Consider the following 12,247-nt stretch of genomic DNA (forward strand, 5'->3'; position numbering starts at 1 on the left):
TGTACAAGGTAGGTGTTTCTAATAAAGTGGCCAGTGAGTGAAAGTATAAGGTAGGTGTTTCTAATAAAGTGGCCAGTGAGTGAAAGTATAAAGTAGGTGTTTCTAATAAAGTGGCCAGTGAGTGGATGTACAAGGTAGGTGTTTCTAATAAAGTGGCCGGTGAGTGAAAGTATAAGGTAGGTGTTTCTAATAAAGTGGCCAGTGAGTGAAAGTATAAAGTAGGTGTTTCTAATAAAGTGGCCAGTGAGTGAAAGTATAAAGTAGGTGTTTCTAATAAAGTGGCCAGTGAGTGGATGTACAAGGTAGGTGTTTCTAATAAAGTGGCCGGTGAGTGAAAGTATAAGGTAGGTGTTTCTAATAAAGTGGCCAGTGAGTGGATGTACAAGGTGAGTGTTTCTAATAAAGTGGCCAGTGAGTGGAAATACAAGTAAATCTAATTTTGTCTAGTGACGTACGTCACTTTCTGCCAATGTTTCAGTGATTCTATCAGTAAATGTTTAGGAAATGGGGGATAAGAGGCTGAAATTCCGTGTAAAGATAATTTCCAAGTTAATATCTGAAATGCAAATATGAAACGACATTCGACATTAACTTCCTCTTGATTTGCAACTCCTGAAAAACACAGAAACACATCCCATCGAGGCATCTGCTGATCTACACGACTGCTACATCTTAGCTTCTACATGTTGGGACATCTCCTGTCTTCTACTGGAGCGTGGAAAACCCCCAATGGCTGAGCTGATCAGGACCAAACCTGTCGCAGGCTGAAACAGTGCCCCCCACCCCCAATAACCCAAGTGTGGTTGATCAGCCAAGACAACAACCCACCTGCTTCCTCAGAGGCGGTATCCTCAGCCAGGGCCGGGGTTCCTGCTTCTGCGCCTGTGTGTAGATTGAGATGAAGTGCAGCTGAAAACTCTTTTTGAATAACATGTCTGTATTTTATATAAATATTTCTGGGCACTGCCTTCAAGCTAAGCTCTCTCTATCACTTTTTAATAAGCAGCTTGACTTTACTGATGTAGCTCAAGGCAGCATATCACCACAATGACGCCCTTAGAGGGCGGCGCTGAGCGACGGTTGTTTATTTGATGTTTGTTAATGACGCCTTTAGAGGGCGGCGCTGAGCAACGGTTGTTTATTTGATGGTTGTTAATGACGCCTTTAGAGGGCGGCACTGAGCAACGGTTGTTTATTTGATGTTTGTTAATGACGCCTTTAGAGGGCGGCGCTGAGCAACGGTTGTTTATTTGATGTTTGTTGATGACGCCTTTAGAGGGCGGCGCTGAGCGACGGTTGTTTATTTGATGTTTGTTAATGACGCCTTTAGAGGGCGGCGCTGAGCGACGGTTGTTTATTTGATGGTTGTTAATGACGCCTTTAGAGGGCGGCGCTGAGCGACGGTTGTTTATTTGATGTTTGTTAATGACGCCTTTAGAGGGCGGCGCTGAGCAACGGTTGTTTATTTGATGTTTGTTGATGACGCCTTTAGAGGGCGGCACTGAGCAACGGTTGTTTATTTGATGTTTGTTAATGACGCCTTTAGAGGGCGGCGCTGAGCAACGGTTGTTTATTTGATGGTTGTTAATGACGCCTTTAGAGGGCGGCGCTGAGCGACGGTTGTTTATTTGATGTTTGTTAATGACGCCTTTAGAGGGCGGCGCTGAGCGACGTTTGTTTATTTGATGGTTGTTAATGACGCCTTTAGAGGGCGGCGCTGAGCAACGGTTGTTTATTTGATGTTTGTTGATGACGCCTTTAGAGGGCGGCACTGAGCAACGGTTGTTTATTTGATGTTTGTTGATGACGCCTTTAGAGGGCGGCACTGAGCAACGGTTGTTTATTTGATGTTTGTTGATGACGCCTTTAGAGGGCGGCGCTGAGCGACGTTTGTTTATTTGATGTTTGTTGATGGCGCCTTTAGAGGGCGGCGCTGAGAGACGTTTGTTTATTTGATGTTCGTTAATGGCGCCTTTAGAGGGCGGCGCTGAGAGACGTTTGTTTATTTGATGTTCGTTAATGATGCCTTTAGAGGGCGGCGCTGAACGGCGTTTGTTTATTTGATGGTCATTAATGACGCCATTAGAGGGCGGCACTGAGCGACATTTGTTTATTTCACGTTGGTTAATGACACCTTTAGAGGGCGGCGCTGAGCGACGTTTGTTTATTTGAGGGTTGTTAATGATGCCTTTAGAGGGCGGCGGTGAGCGACGTTCGTTTATTTGATGTTCGTTAATGATGCCTTTAGAGGGCGGCGGTGAGCGACGTTCGTTTATTTGATGTTCGTTAATGATGCCTGTAGAGGGCGGCGGTGAGCGACGTTTGTTTATTTCACGTTGGTTAATGACGCCTTTAGAGGGCGGCGCTGAGCGACGTTTGTTTATTTGATGGTCATTAATGACGCCATTAGAGGGCGGCACTGAGTGACATTTGTTTATTTCACGTTGGTTAATGACGCCTTTAGAGGGCGGCGCTGAGCGACGTTTGTTTATTTGATGGTTGTTAATGACGCCTTTAGAGGGCGGCGCTGAGCGACGTTTGTTTATTTGATGTTCATTAATGACGCCTTTAGAGGGCGGCGCTGAGCGACATTCGTTTATTTGATGTTTGTTAATGACGCCTTTAGAGGGCGGCGCTGAGTGGCGTTTGTTTATTTGATGTTTATTAATGACGCCATTAGAGGGCGGCGCTGAGCGACGGTTGTTTATTTCACGTTGGTTAATGACGCCTTTAGAGGGTGGCGCTGAGCGACGTTTGTTTATTTGATGGTTGTTAATGACGCCTTTAGAGGGCGGCGCTGAGCGACGTTTGTTTATTTCACGTTGGTTAATGACGCCTTTAGAGGGTGGCGCTGAGCGACGTTTGTTTATTTGATGGTTGTTAATGACGCCTTTAGAGGGCGGCGCTGAGCGACGTTCGTTTATTTGATGTTCATTAATGATGCCTTTAGAGGGCGGCGCTGAGTGGCGTTTGTTTATTTGATGTTTATTAATGACGCCATTAGAGGGCGGCGCTGAGCGACATTTGTTTATTTCACGTTGGTTAATGACGCCTTTAGAGGGCGGCGGTGAGCGACGTTTGTTTATTTGATGGTTGTTAATGACGCCTTTAGAGGGCGGCGCTGAGCGACGTTTGTTTATTTGATGTTTATTAATGACGCCATTAGAGGGTGGCGGTGAGCGACGTTCGTTTATTTGATGTTCGTTAATGACGCCTTAAGAGGGCGGCGCTGAGCGGCGTTTGTTTATTTGATGTTTATTAATGACGCCATTAGAGGGCGGCGCTGAGCGACGTTTGTTTATTTCACGTTGGTTAATGACGCCTTTAGAGGGCGGCGCTGAGCGACGTTCATTTATTTGATGTTTGTTAATGACACCTTTAGAGGGCGCTGCTGAGCAATGTTTGTTTATTTGATGGTCGTTAATGACGCGTTTAGAGGGCGGCGCTGAGCGACGTTCATTTATTTGATGTTCGTTAATGACGCCTTTAGAGGGCGGCGCTGAGTAACACTTGTTTATTTGATGTTAATAACACCTTTCGAGGGCGGCGCTGAGCGACGTTTGTCTGTTTAAGCTCTGAATTTTGTCTATTTGTCTATTTAAGAACTTAGGTATGCTAGCACTGTCCCATTTGTCCCCTCTAATCATAAATGGACACTTATGAAGTTGGGCTCTGAAAGTGGATAATTAGGGGCATTTCCTGTGAAGCCCAGTCACAACATACTTCCATCCTCAGACGGGGCAGAGTCCAAATCTGGATCCTCCGCTGGAGCCGGGGTTACGTCAGCGCCTGTGTGAAGAGGTTTGAAAGACTGAGTGCGACAGGAAACTCTATAGAGACAATATGACCTCATCGTACACAAATGACCATACCTCTGGACACGGCACTTAACCAAACTACATTTGCGCACATGCGTTCTTTTGGTAGCAACTGTTGCTATGAATTCAACAGATGCTAACAGCTATGAATCTGAATATGTGGAAAATCCATTCCACTTATTGAGAAACTACAGCACAGAACAAGCACACAACTCAAAATACATACAGTTAGAGTGTGTTATTAATTTTAAATGATACTGAGTCTGTTCTACAGTTTCTCATTAGGCTGAATGAATAACCGACTCTAAATGTAGGTATTGTGATATAAACTTAGTCTGTTCTACAGTTTCTCATTAGGCTGAATGAATAACCGACTCTAAATGTAGGTATTGTGATATAAACTGAGTCTGTTCTACAGTTTCTCATTAGGCTGAATGAATAACCGACTCTAAATGTAGGTATTGTGATATAAACTGAGTCTGTTCTACAGTTTCTCATTAGGCTGAATGAATAACCGACTCTAAATGTAGGTATTGTGATATAAACTGAGTCTGTTCTACAGTTTCTCATTAGGCTGAATGAATAACCGACTCTAATTGTAGGTATTGTGATATAAACTGAGTCTGTTCTACAGTTTCTCATTAGGCTGAATGAATAACCGACTCTAATTGTAGGTATTGTGATATAAACTGAGTCTGTTCTACAGTTTCTCATTAGGCTGAATGAATAACCGACTCTAATTGTAGGTATTGTGATATAAACTGAGTCTGTTCTACAGTTTCTCATTAGGCTGAATGAATAACCGACTCTAACTGTAGGTATTGTGATATAAACTGAGTCTGTTCTACAGTTTCTCATTAGGCTGAATGAATAACCGACTCTAATTGTAGGTATTGTGATATAAACTGAGTCTGTTCTACAGTTTCTCATTAGGCTGAATGAATAACCGACTCTAATTGTAGGTATTGTGATATAAACTCAGTCTGTTCTACAGTTTCTCATTAGGCTGAATGAATAACCGACTCTAAATGTAGGTATTGTGATATAAACTCAGTCTGTTCTACAGTTTCTCATTAGGCTGAATGAATAACTGACTCTAAATGTAGGTATTGTGATATAAACTGAGTCTGTTCTACAGTTTCTCATTAGGCTGAATGAATAACTGACTCTAAATGTAGGTATTGTGATATAAACCGAGTCTGTTCTACAGTTTCTCATTAGGCTGAATGAATAACCGACTCTAAATGTAGGTATTTTGATATAAACTGAGTCTGACCTGTCCAGTTCAGGCCACGAAGGCCTCTGTAATGGACAGATGAGTGTCTTAAATCCATGTAAAGACAAAAATGGTGCAGTGCTGTAGATCTCATATGTATAAGCCATTTCTGTGTGTATATACTGTATAAGTCTTAATAAGTGGGCCATGATGAAGTAGCGCTAACAGCTCATTCGGTGCAGTTTGAATAGAGTCCTATTGAATACCTCATCACACATCCTTCAGTGCTTTCCTGAATGAGAAGCGTCATTACTGTAACACCACGTCAACGGTTAGAGTTAAAGGCAACCCCCACCACTCTGCTGCACCACGTTTGTTCAGAGAGCCAGAGGGAAGAAATGCTGGGTGTGTTTAGGGTGTGGGTGTCTGTTATAGCTGAGAGTGAAAAGAAGCAAACGTACCGTCCTCCTCTGACGCCGCCACTTTCCCTCCTGTGACACACAAAAAAAATATTTTTCAGCTTGTAAAAATGATTAAAGGGCCCATTTCTTATATTTCCTTGTCTTATCATTCACCTTGCGGTCCACTTATGTAGTTTATGCGGTTTTATGTACCAAAAACATATCATAATTAGTGATGCACCAAAAAACAAAAAAACTAAAATTCTCGATTGAACCCAAAACCAAAATTTCAGATACACAAACCGAAACCTGAAGACCAAAAAAGGAAGTTCTTTTATAAGCACCATTCTACCAATTTGGTTCAAAGTCAGAGTTCAAAACAGATTTTGGAGTTTTAACTGACCAAAATCCTTTTGCTTTGAGTGACCCTATACCTTAATTATGCTTATTTTATTTTATATAAATTACTGAATGTTCCATTTTGTCACCGTAACTCTACCCAAACTTTACCAAATGACTGTTTCGGTAGCTAATTTTGAGAATAACTCTTTGAACAGTTGTATATACATAAAATCGTATATACATAATTGCATATACATACAAGCATATGGACTCCCATCTAGCAGTCTGAAGTACCTCCTGCAGAGGGCACTATTAACACACTATTAACACGCTTTAGTGTTTGTCTTATAGAGAAGAAAGAGTCATGAACCCACACTAGCAGGATGTAACAAACACACGTGGTTGCAGTAACGGCTCTCAAAACCAGAGGCAAAAAAGTTTATTACCAAGAGATAATGAGTTATTCAGCATAAAGGATTAGATAATCATTAGTCAGTGATTAAAAGCGTGGGAGTTAACGAGCGTATAGAGCGGAGCTGCAGTGGACCATGTTGGAGTTTCACTGTTAATCTGCTGCTCAAATTGTTTGAACGCATCTGTGCTGACCGGAGCAGGAGAGCTAAGAAAACAGAGTGTGTTTACATGAACTTAATACTCCGATAACTGCAGAAAAACAGATTTTGTCAGTAATCCAATCAACACGTTTACATGCACTTGGGTAATCAGATAATGTGAAACTCCTGGTCTACATGAGTCAGACAGTAATCAGATTTCTGTTTTGCTACCAGCCAATAAACTCACAGAAGAAGCCGAGACGTAAACATAACGTAAAACTCAAACTTCATTCTGCAGCTTTTTTTTTAAACATTGAGCCACTTTACCTGAAAATATGAACACACATCATCTAGAAGATGAAGAATATTAAAATTCTTATTCTTGTCAAGCATGTATTTGGTTTCAGCGTCGCTCCAAAAGTGTTTTGCTGTGTCTCGCGGCGACGCTGCTCGCTTATTTCTGGAACTGCGGTCTGTTTTCGCACATACTCAGACTGAGAAATCCGAAAGAAATCAGAGTAAGAGTTCACATGCACTGAGAAATCTGATTACTGAGATAAAATCCAGCCTTTTCATTGGATTTCTTAATCAGATTATGGTGTTTACATGACCATTTGAATAAGCGGATAAACAGCGGAAATTATGATTGGACTATTCGGACTGATTCGGATTGAGTGCATGTAAACACACTCAGTGTTTTTAATCACTATTTCTCACTTTCATTATCATTCAGATAATTTACTGTTAGATCTTGATACTTCATAACATAGATCTGTTCATTTTTTGGCTTTTTTGTCTCAAATTCTAAGCCAAAAACTGGAAATTCCACCATTTTTGCCTGAAAATTTTCATCGGTCAAATTTTTGGTGCATGCCTAGTTATACTTCAAGTTTCTGTTACTGTCTCTTTCAGACTGATATATGTAAATGAGCTCTGTTATGATAGATTTAGGCATGCAGTTAGCACCATGCTAATTGGTGGGAGTATAAGCTTCCATTTCTTATTAGCTGCATTAGCCTCGTAGCTCCAGGGCTACAACTAAAAAGGCAGACCACACACGTCTTGGCTGATCAGCTACATCTGGGCTAAGAGGACTGAAAATCAGATTTTTACTGCACTTAATCGCTTAAGGCAGAACATACAAGCAATGACTTGAAATTGTTCGAGGCTCTGTTTGAGGCTAGCAGGCTCTAGCTGAGGCGTCATACATCATTCTGGTTTTGCAATGGCTTCTTGTTATTATTTTATATATTTAGCCTTTGAATAGGACATCAGCTGTTTGGATGATTGGTGCCAAACACGTCCCATACGCTTTCACATCCCTGCGTATTGTGGGTTTGCTTCTTGTGTTGTTTTGGGCCCTAAAACCAAACCGGCCTTTGGCTTGACCTTCACTTTTTTCCCCAAAGCTCTGCAGTTTCTTTTGTTTTGCCCTGTATGATCAGTCCAGCGCTGCGGGTCTTTGACAAATTAACCAGCTGCTGTGAGTGTCTGGTGGATAGGACTGCGTGGGACAGCACACCTGCCCCTTTAATCTACATACTGCCCACATACTGCTGCCACAATACCATCATTTAACTAAGCCTAGTATCACAATGCTCCACTCTAAAACTACACTATAGCAAAAAATTAAAAACATTATCTGCAGAAATCTCTGATTTCCAACTTCATTTTTTTTATCAATACAAAACTCTTCAAACGTTATCTGATAATTAACTCGCCCCCTCTTAAAAGGGATTTTTTTTAAAAAAAGGGAGTTTTATCAAAATATCCGAATAATTAAACGGTTAAGATGTAAACAGAGTCATGCAGAGCGGTTTGGTGTGAAACGCTCTGCTCTAGAGAAACTTACTGTGTCAGAATTGTTCACAGTGGTGGTGATAGGAACCAGACGTCCACCTCTAAAAGCTCCCTCACAGAAAGTTACTACATGAAATGGTTATGAATTCACTGCCTGATGACTGAGACACAGTTTTATCTATGTTTTGAGAGGATTTTGGTCTAAATCATATTTTTAAACGGTGGAGGGATACATGCAGGCCGTTGTGAGGCAAAATAGTCCATAAAAATCAATATTCCATATAAGCTCAGAAGACTTGTGTAGGTTCACTGGTGGTTTTGGACAGTAAATAAAATGTCTATTATGTCTCATTTGTGCCCTGTGATGGACTGGCGACCTGTCCAGGGTGTATCCTGCCTTCCGCCCAATGACAGTTGGGATAGGCTCCAGCACCCCACCGCGACCCAGAAGGATAAGCGGTTTAGATGATGGATGGATGGATGTCTAATATGTCTGATTTTATTAATTAAATAATGCTAATGAAAATAAGCCATCTGGCTAAATCTGGCACATTTACATTATGAAATAGTGATGCTGATTAATATATAATGTCTCTCTTAAATAAACAACTAAGCTAATATAGTAAATTCAAATGTAAATTTATTTAATGCTGTCATGGTTAATTACTCTATTTATTATTATTATCATTATAGCAACAATAATAATGGCAAACGTTTAAACACAGCAAGAGCATTCATCATTTAATTAAGTGTAATATGCTAATGAGCGTGTCTGGCCTATCGTTAAGGCTGCATAATATCGTTTTAACTGTAATTACATTATGATCCATCACAGTGATATCATGGACCATCTCCAATAAGCAAACGAGCCTCTGACCAATCACTGAATGGTTTATTGTGTGGCGCATCACCACTGCAATATTTAGTAACATAATCTTTAACATGTGCAGCTCTAATTGCCGTGGCTTATTTAATTGGTTTACAGGAAGAACCTCAACACAGCGTTAGCCTGTTTAATAAAGGCCGCATTGAAAGAGCATCATCATCATCATCAACGTCACTCTCAGAGATGAAGAACGAGGCGAGGCCACTCTGAGCCTTCAGAGACGCTCACTAACTCCCCGGTTCCCCGGAGGCCGATACAAACCAGGCTGTTTTTTTACTTTTTAGTGGGTGGAACCCGCAGCTGGAGCCAGGATTGAGTTACCGAGCACTTTCACACTCATCCCTTTCTCTCATGGGACAGATGAATGAGACAGAACCCTAGAGGAACGCGCTCTGTGTGCTTTCAGGGTGGACGCACACAAGGCGGTCCCGATGACATTAAAACCACAACAACCCAGCGCTGCTCAGCACACCTGTGTTCTAAAGCTGGTGGTTAGATTTGTACAGTTCTAGAATAAGAACCGACAAGCCAAACGAATCCCATGTGAAAGAAGGAGAACAGTGTGACTACAGGACAACGTTCTAGACTGGTGTAAAGCTGCTTTGTAACAGCAAAGATTTAAAAGGAAGAGAACATTCAGGAAAAGGCTGAATGAGGGAGAAAGTTCTAGAACAGTGTAAATGGAAGCGGACATTCTAGAAGAGTGTGAACGGAGAGGAATGTTTTAGAACTGTGTAAATGGAAAAGAACATTTTAGAACTACATTCTAAAACAGTGTAAATAGAGGAGAACACCGCAGAACATCATGAATGAAGGAAAAGACTGTGGAACAGTGTGAACGGCAGAGCATTCTAGAACAGTGTGAACAAAGGACAACATTCTAGAACAGTGCGAGTGTAAGGGGATATGCTAGAACAGTGTGAATTGAGGAGAACACTGAAGAACGGTGTGAGAAGTGTAAACTAAAGAAACCAATCTAGAACAGTGTAAAGCAATCTTGAATAGTGTTAACTGAGGAAAGCATTCTAGAACAATGTGAATTGAGGAAAGCATTCTAGAACAATGTGAACTGAGAAAAGCCTTCTAGAACAGTGTGAACTGAGGAGAGAGCCTTCTAGAACAGTGTGAACTGAGAAAAGCCTTCTAGAACAGTGTGAACTGAGGAGAGAGCCTTCTAGAACAGTGTGAACTGAGGAGAGAGCCTTCTAGAACAGTGTGAACTGAGAAAAGCCTTCTAGAACAGTGTGAACTGAGGATAGAGCCTTCTAGAACAGTGTGAACTGAGAAAAGCCTTCTAGAACAGTGTGAACTGAGGAGAGAGCCTTCTAGAACAGTGTGAACTGAGGAAAAGCCTTCTAGAACAGTGTGAACTGAGGAGAGAGCCTTCTAGAACTTACTGAGTCAAAACTGTTCACAGTGGTGGTGATAGGAACCAGACGTCCACCTCTAAAAGCTCCCTCAGCATGAAATGGTTATGAATTCACTGCCTGATGACTGAGACTGTTTTATGATAGTTTTGAGAAGATTTTGACATTTTTTAAACGCATTCATGGTGGAGGGATACATGCAGGGCGTTGTGAGGCAAAATAGTCCCCAAAGAGAACTTATTATTTCAGATTTTCCACTATTTTCCATCATTAACATTCCATATAAACTCAGAAGACTCGTGTAGGTTCACTGGTGATTTTTGATAGTAAATAAAGTGGCTATATTTGTGCTGTAGACATGGAGACCCCTGGTTCCTATCAAGTCAAGTCAAGTCAAGTCAAGTCAAGTCAAGTCAAAGTTTATGTATAAAGCACTTTTTTCGCAGGCGCTGTCACAAAGCAGCTTCACAGAGCCGGGTCCGAGCCCACCTGGGCAAGCCAGTGGCAACAGTGGCAAGGGGGAAACTCCCTAAGAGCAAGAAGAGGAAGAAGCCCTGAGACCACCACAGAGAAACCTCTCTACAGTGAACCATTTCACTATGAATTACTTTTTTTGCATCTTTTGCGACTCAGTTTGCCTTTAAAGTGGGTGACTTAGAGGAGGAAGGACACTGAAATGTGCAGGAGGGGGGAACCTGCGCTCTGGGCTTGAGGGATATTAGGGCACTGAAACTCTTCTGCCCAAGAAGAACACAATGTACAACAGGCCAGCCTGGCTGATGAGGAACAGGCAATGACTTCACTTGGCAAAAACACCACCTTCCAATTAATGATCCAAGACAAGCTCCAACTACAATGACACATCCAGAACAGAAGGAAATCAGCAGTGAAACAGCAGCACCGTCCCATTATACCGCACTATACAGCACTACAGGGCGGGTTCTTGAAGTTTAATGGATGAACAAAGTCACAATAACAGCTGTGAGCATCACCAGTTTATATAATGTAAGTGAAGCTCCAACACAGAAGCAGTAAAGCTTAAAATACTGCATCTGCATCATGTTCAGTCCACAGTGCTCATTAATGTATCTGGCACCTTCAGTTTACATGAATACAAAGCAGTCACCTCAGAAAACCAGCACTAGTGCTGAAAAAAAAGGGCACCTTCACACTTTCCTTGGCTAAATTTAAGTTCCCTACATGGAAAAGCTTCCCAGCACCTTACCTTGCATTGCAATAAGACTTCCAAAGACCAAAATCCACAAGCATGACATCATTGTGGTCTGAGTGAAATGGATCTCACAGAAGCAGGAAAGCTGTCCAGGTTTTTTTTTTTTTTTCTCTGAATAATTCACTCTTTTCTGAAGAAGCTCAGCTTCCACGCAGTGAGTCTCCAACTTTTTCACGCAACCTTTTGTTGTAGAAACTTTCACAGGGTGGGCGCGCACGTGGGGCGTGTGCCAGCACGTGGCTCCGCCCCGCAGGCGTGACTGACATGCGTGTGAGCCAATCGCGCTGGAGAAGCCTTTCCTCCCCCTCCCTTTTCAAGCAGGCACAAAGAAGAGATGTGCGGATGCTGAAGGTGCGGTGGGAACGTCGAATCGGGTTACTGAGCCGATTCTTTCGAAGCGATTCAGTGAATCGAACGTTAGATTTGCCGATTCTTTTTCGTTTTTGACGATTATTCGAGTGGAAATCAAAGCAGAATACCAGTTTGAGGCCTCTGTTGGTTCCAGTTGGGACCAGTTGACTCATATCAGTAGAAAATTGAACTGTTTTTTTTTTTTCTTCTTTGGCCTGCAAAAAATAAAATCCAGTATAAACCAGAAAAAACAATTGACTTGAGTGGAAACATTTTACCAG

The 12,247-nt window shown here is 41.9% G+C and overlaps 1 protein-coding gene across 11 annotated transcripts in view; it reads right to left on the reverse strand.

Moving 5' to 3' along the window:
* Positions 1–11,819, reverse strand: part of si:ch211-39i22.1 (acidic repeat-containing protein) — a 33,037-nt gene extending 21,218 nt beyond the window's left edge. For 3 of the 11 annotated variants that reach the window (XM_036575719.1, XM_036575773.1, XM_036575782.1), the window contains exons 1-4: positions 11,610–11,817; positions 5,496–5,525; positions 3,724–3,789; positions 829–882 (exon numbers count right to left, since the gene is read on the reverse strand). In XM_036575719.1, coding sequence (XP_036431612.1) covers positions 829–882; positions 3,724–3,789; positions 5,496–5,525; positions 11,610–11,661 — 202 coding nt within the window. In that variant the 5' untranslated portion in view covers positions 11,662–11,817. Of the gene's footprint in view, positions 1–828; positions 883–3,723; positions 3,790–5,495; positions 5,526–11,609 lie in introns of all 11 variants that reach the window. The other 8 variants (XM_036575763.1, XM_036575737.1, XM_036575798.1 and 5 more) reach the window with 4 other exon arrangements.
* Between the last annotated feature and the right edge of the window lie 428 nt (positions 11,820–12,247).

The sequence above is a fragment of the Colossoma macropomum genome, unplaced genomic scaffold (assembly GCF_904425465.1).
Source record: "Colossoma macropomum unplaced genomic scaffold, Colossoma_macropomum, whole genome shotgun sequence".
In the NCBI taxonomy this organism is placed as follows: Eukaryota; Metazoa; Chordata; class Actinopteri; order Characiformes; family Serrasalmidae; genus Colossoma; species Colossoma macropomum.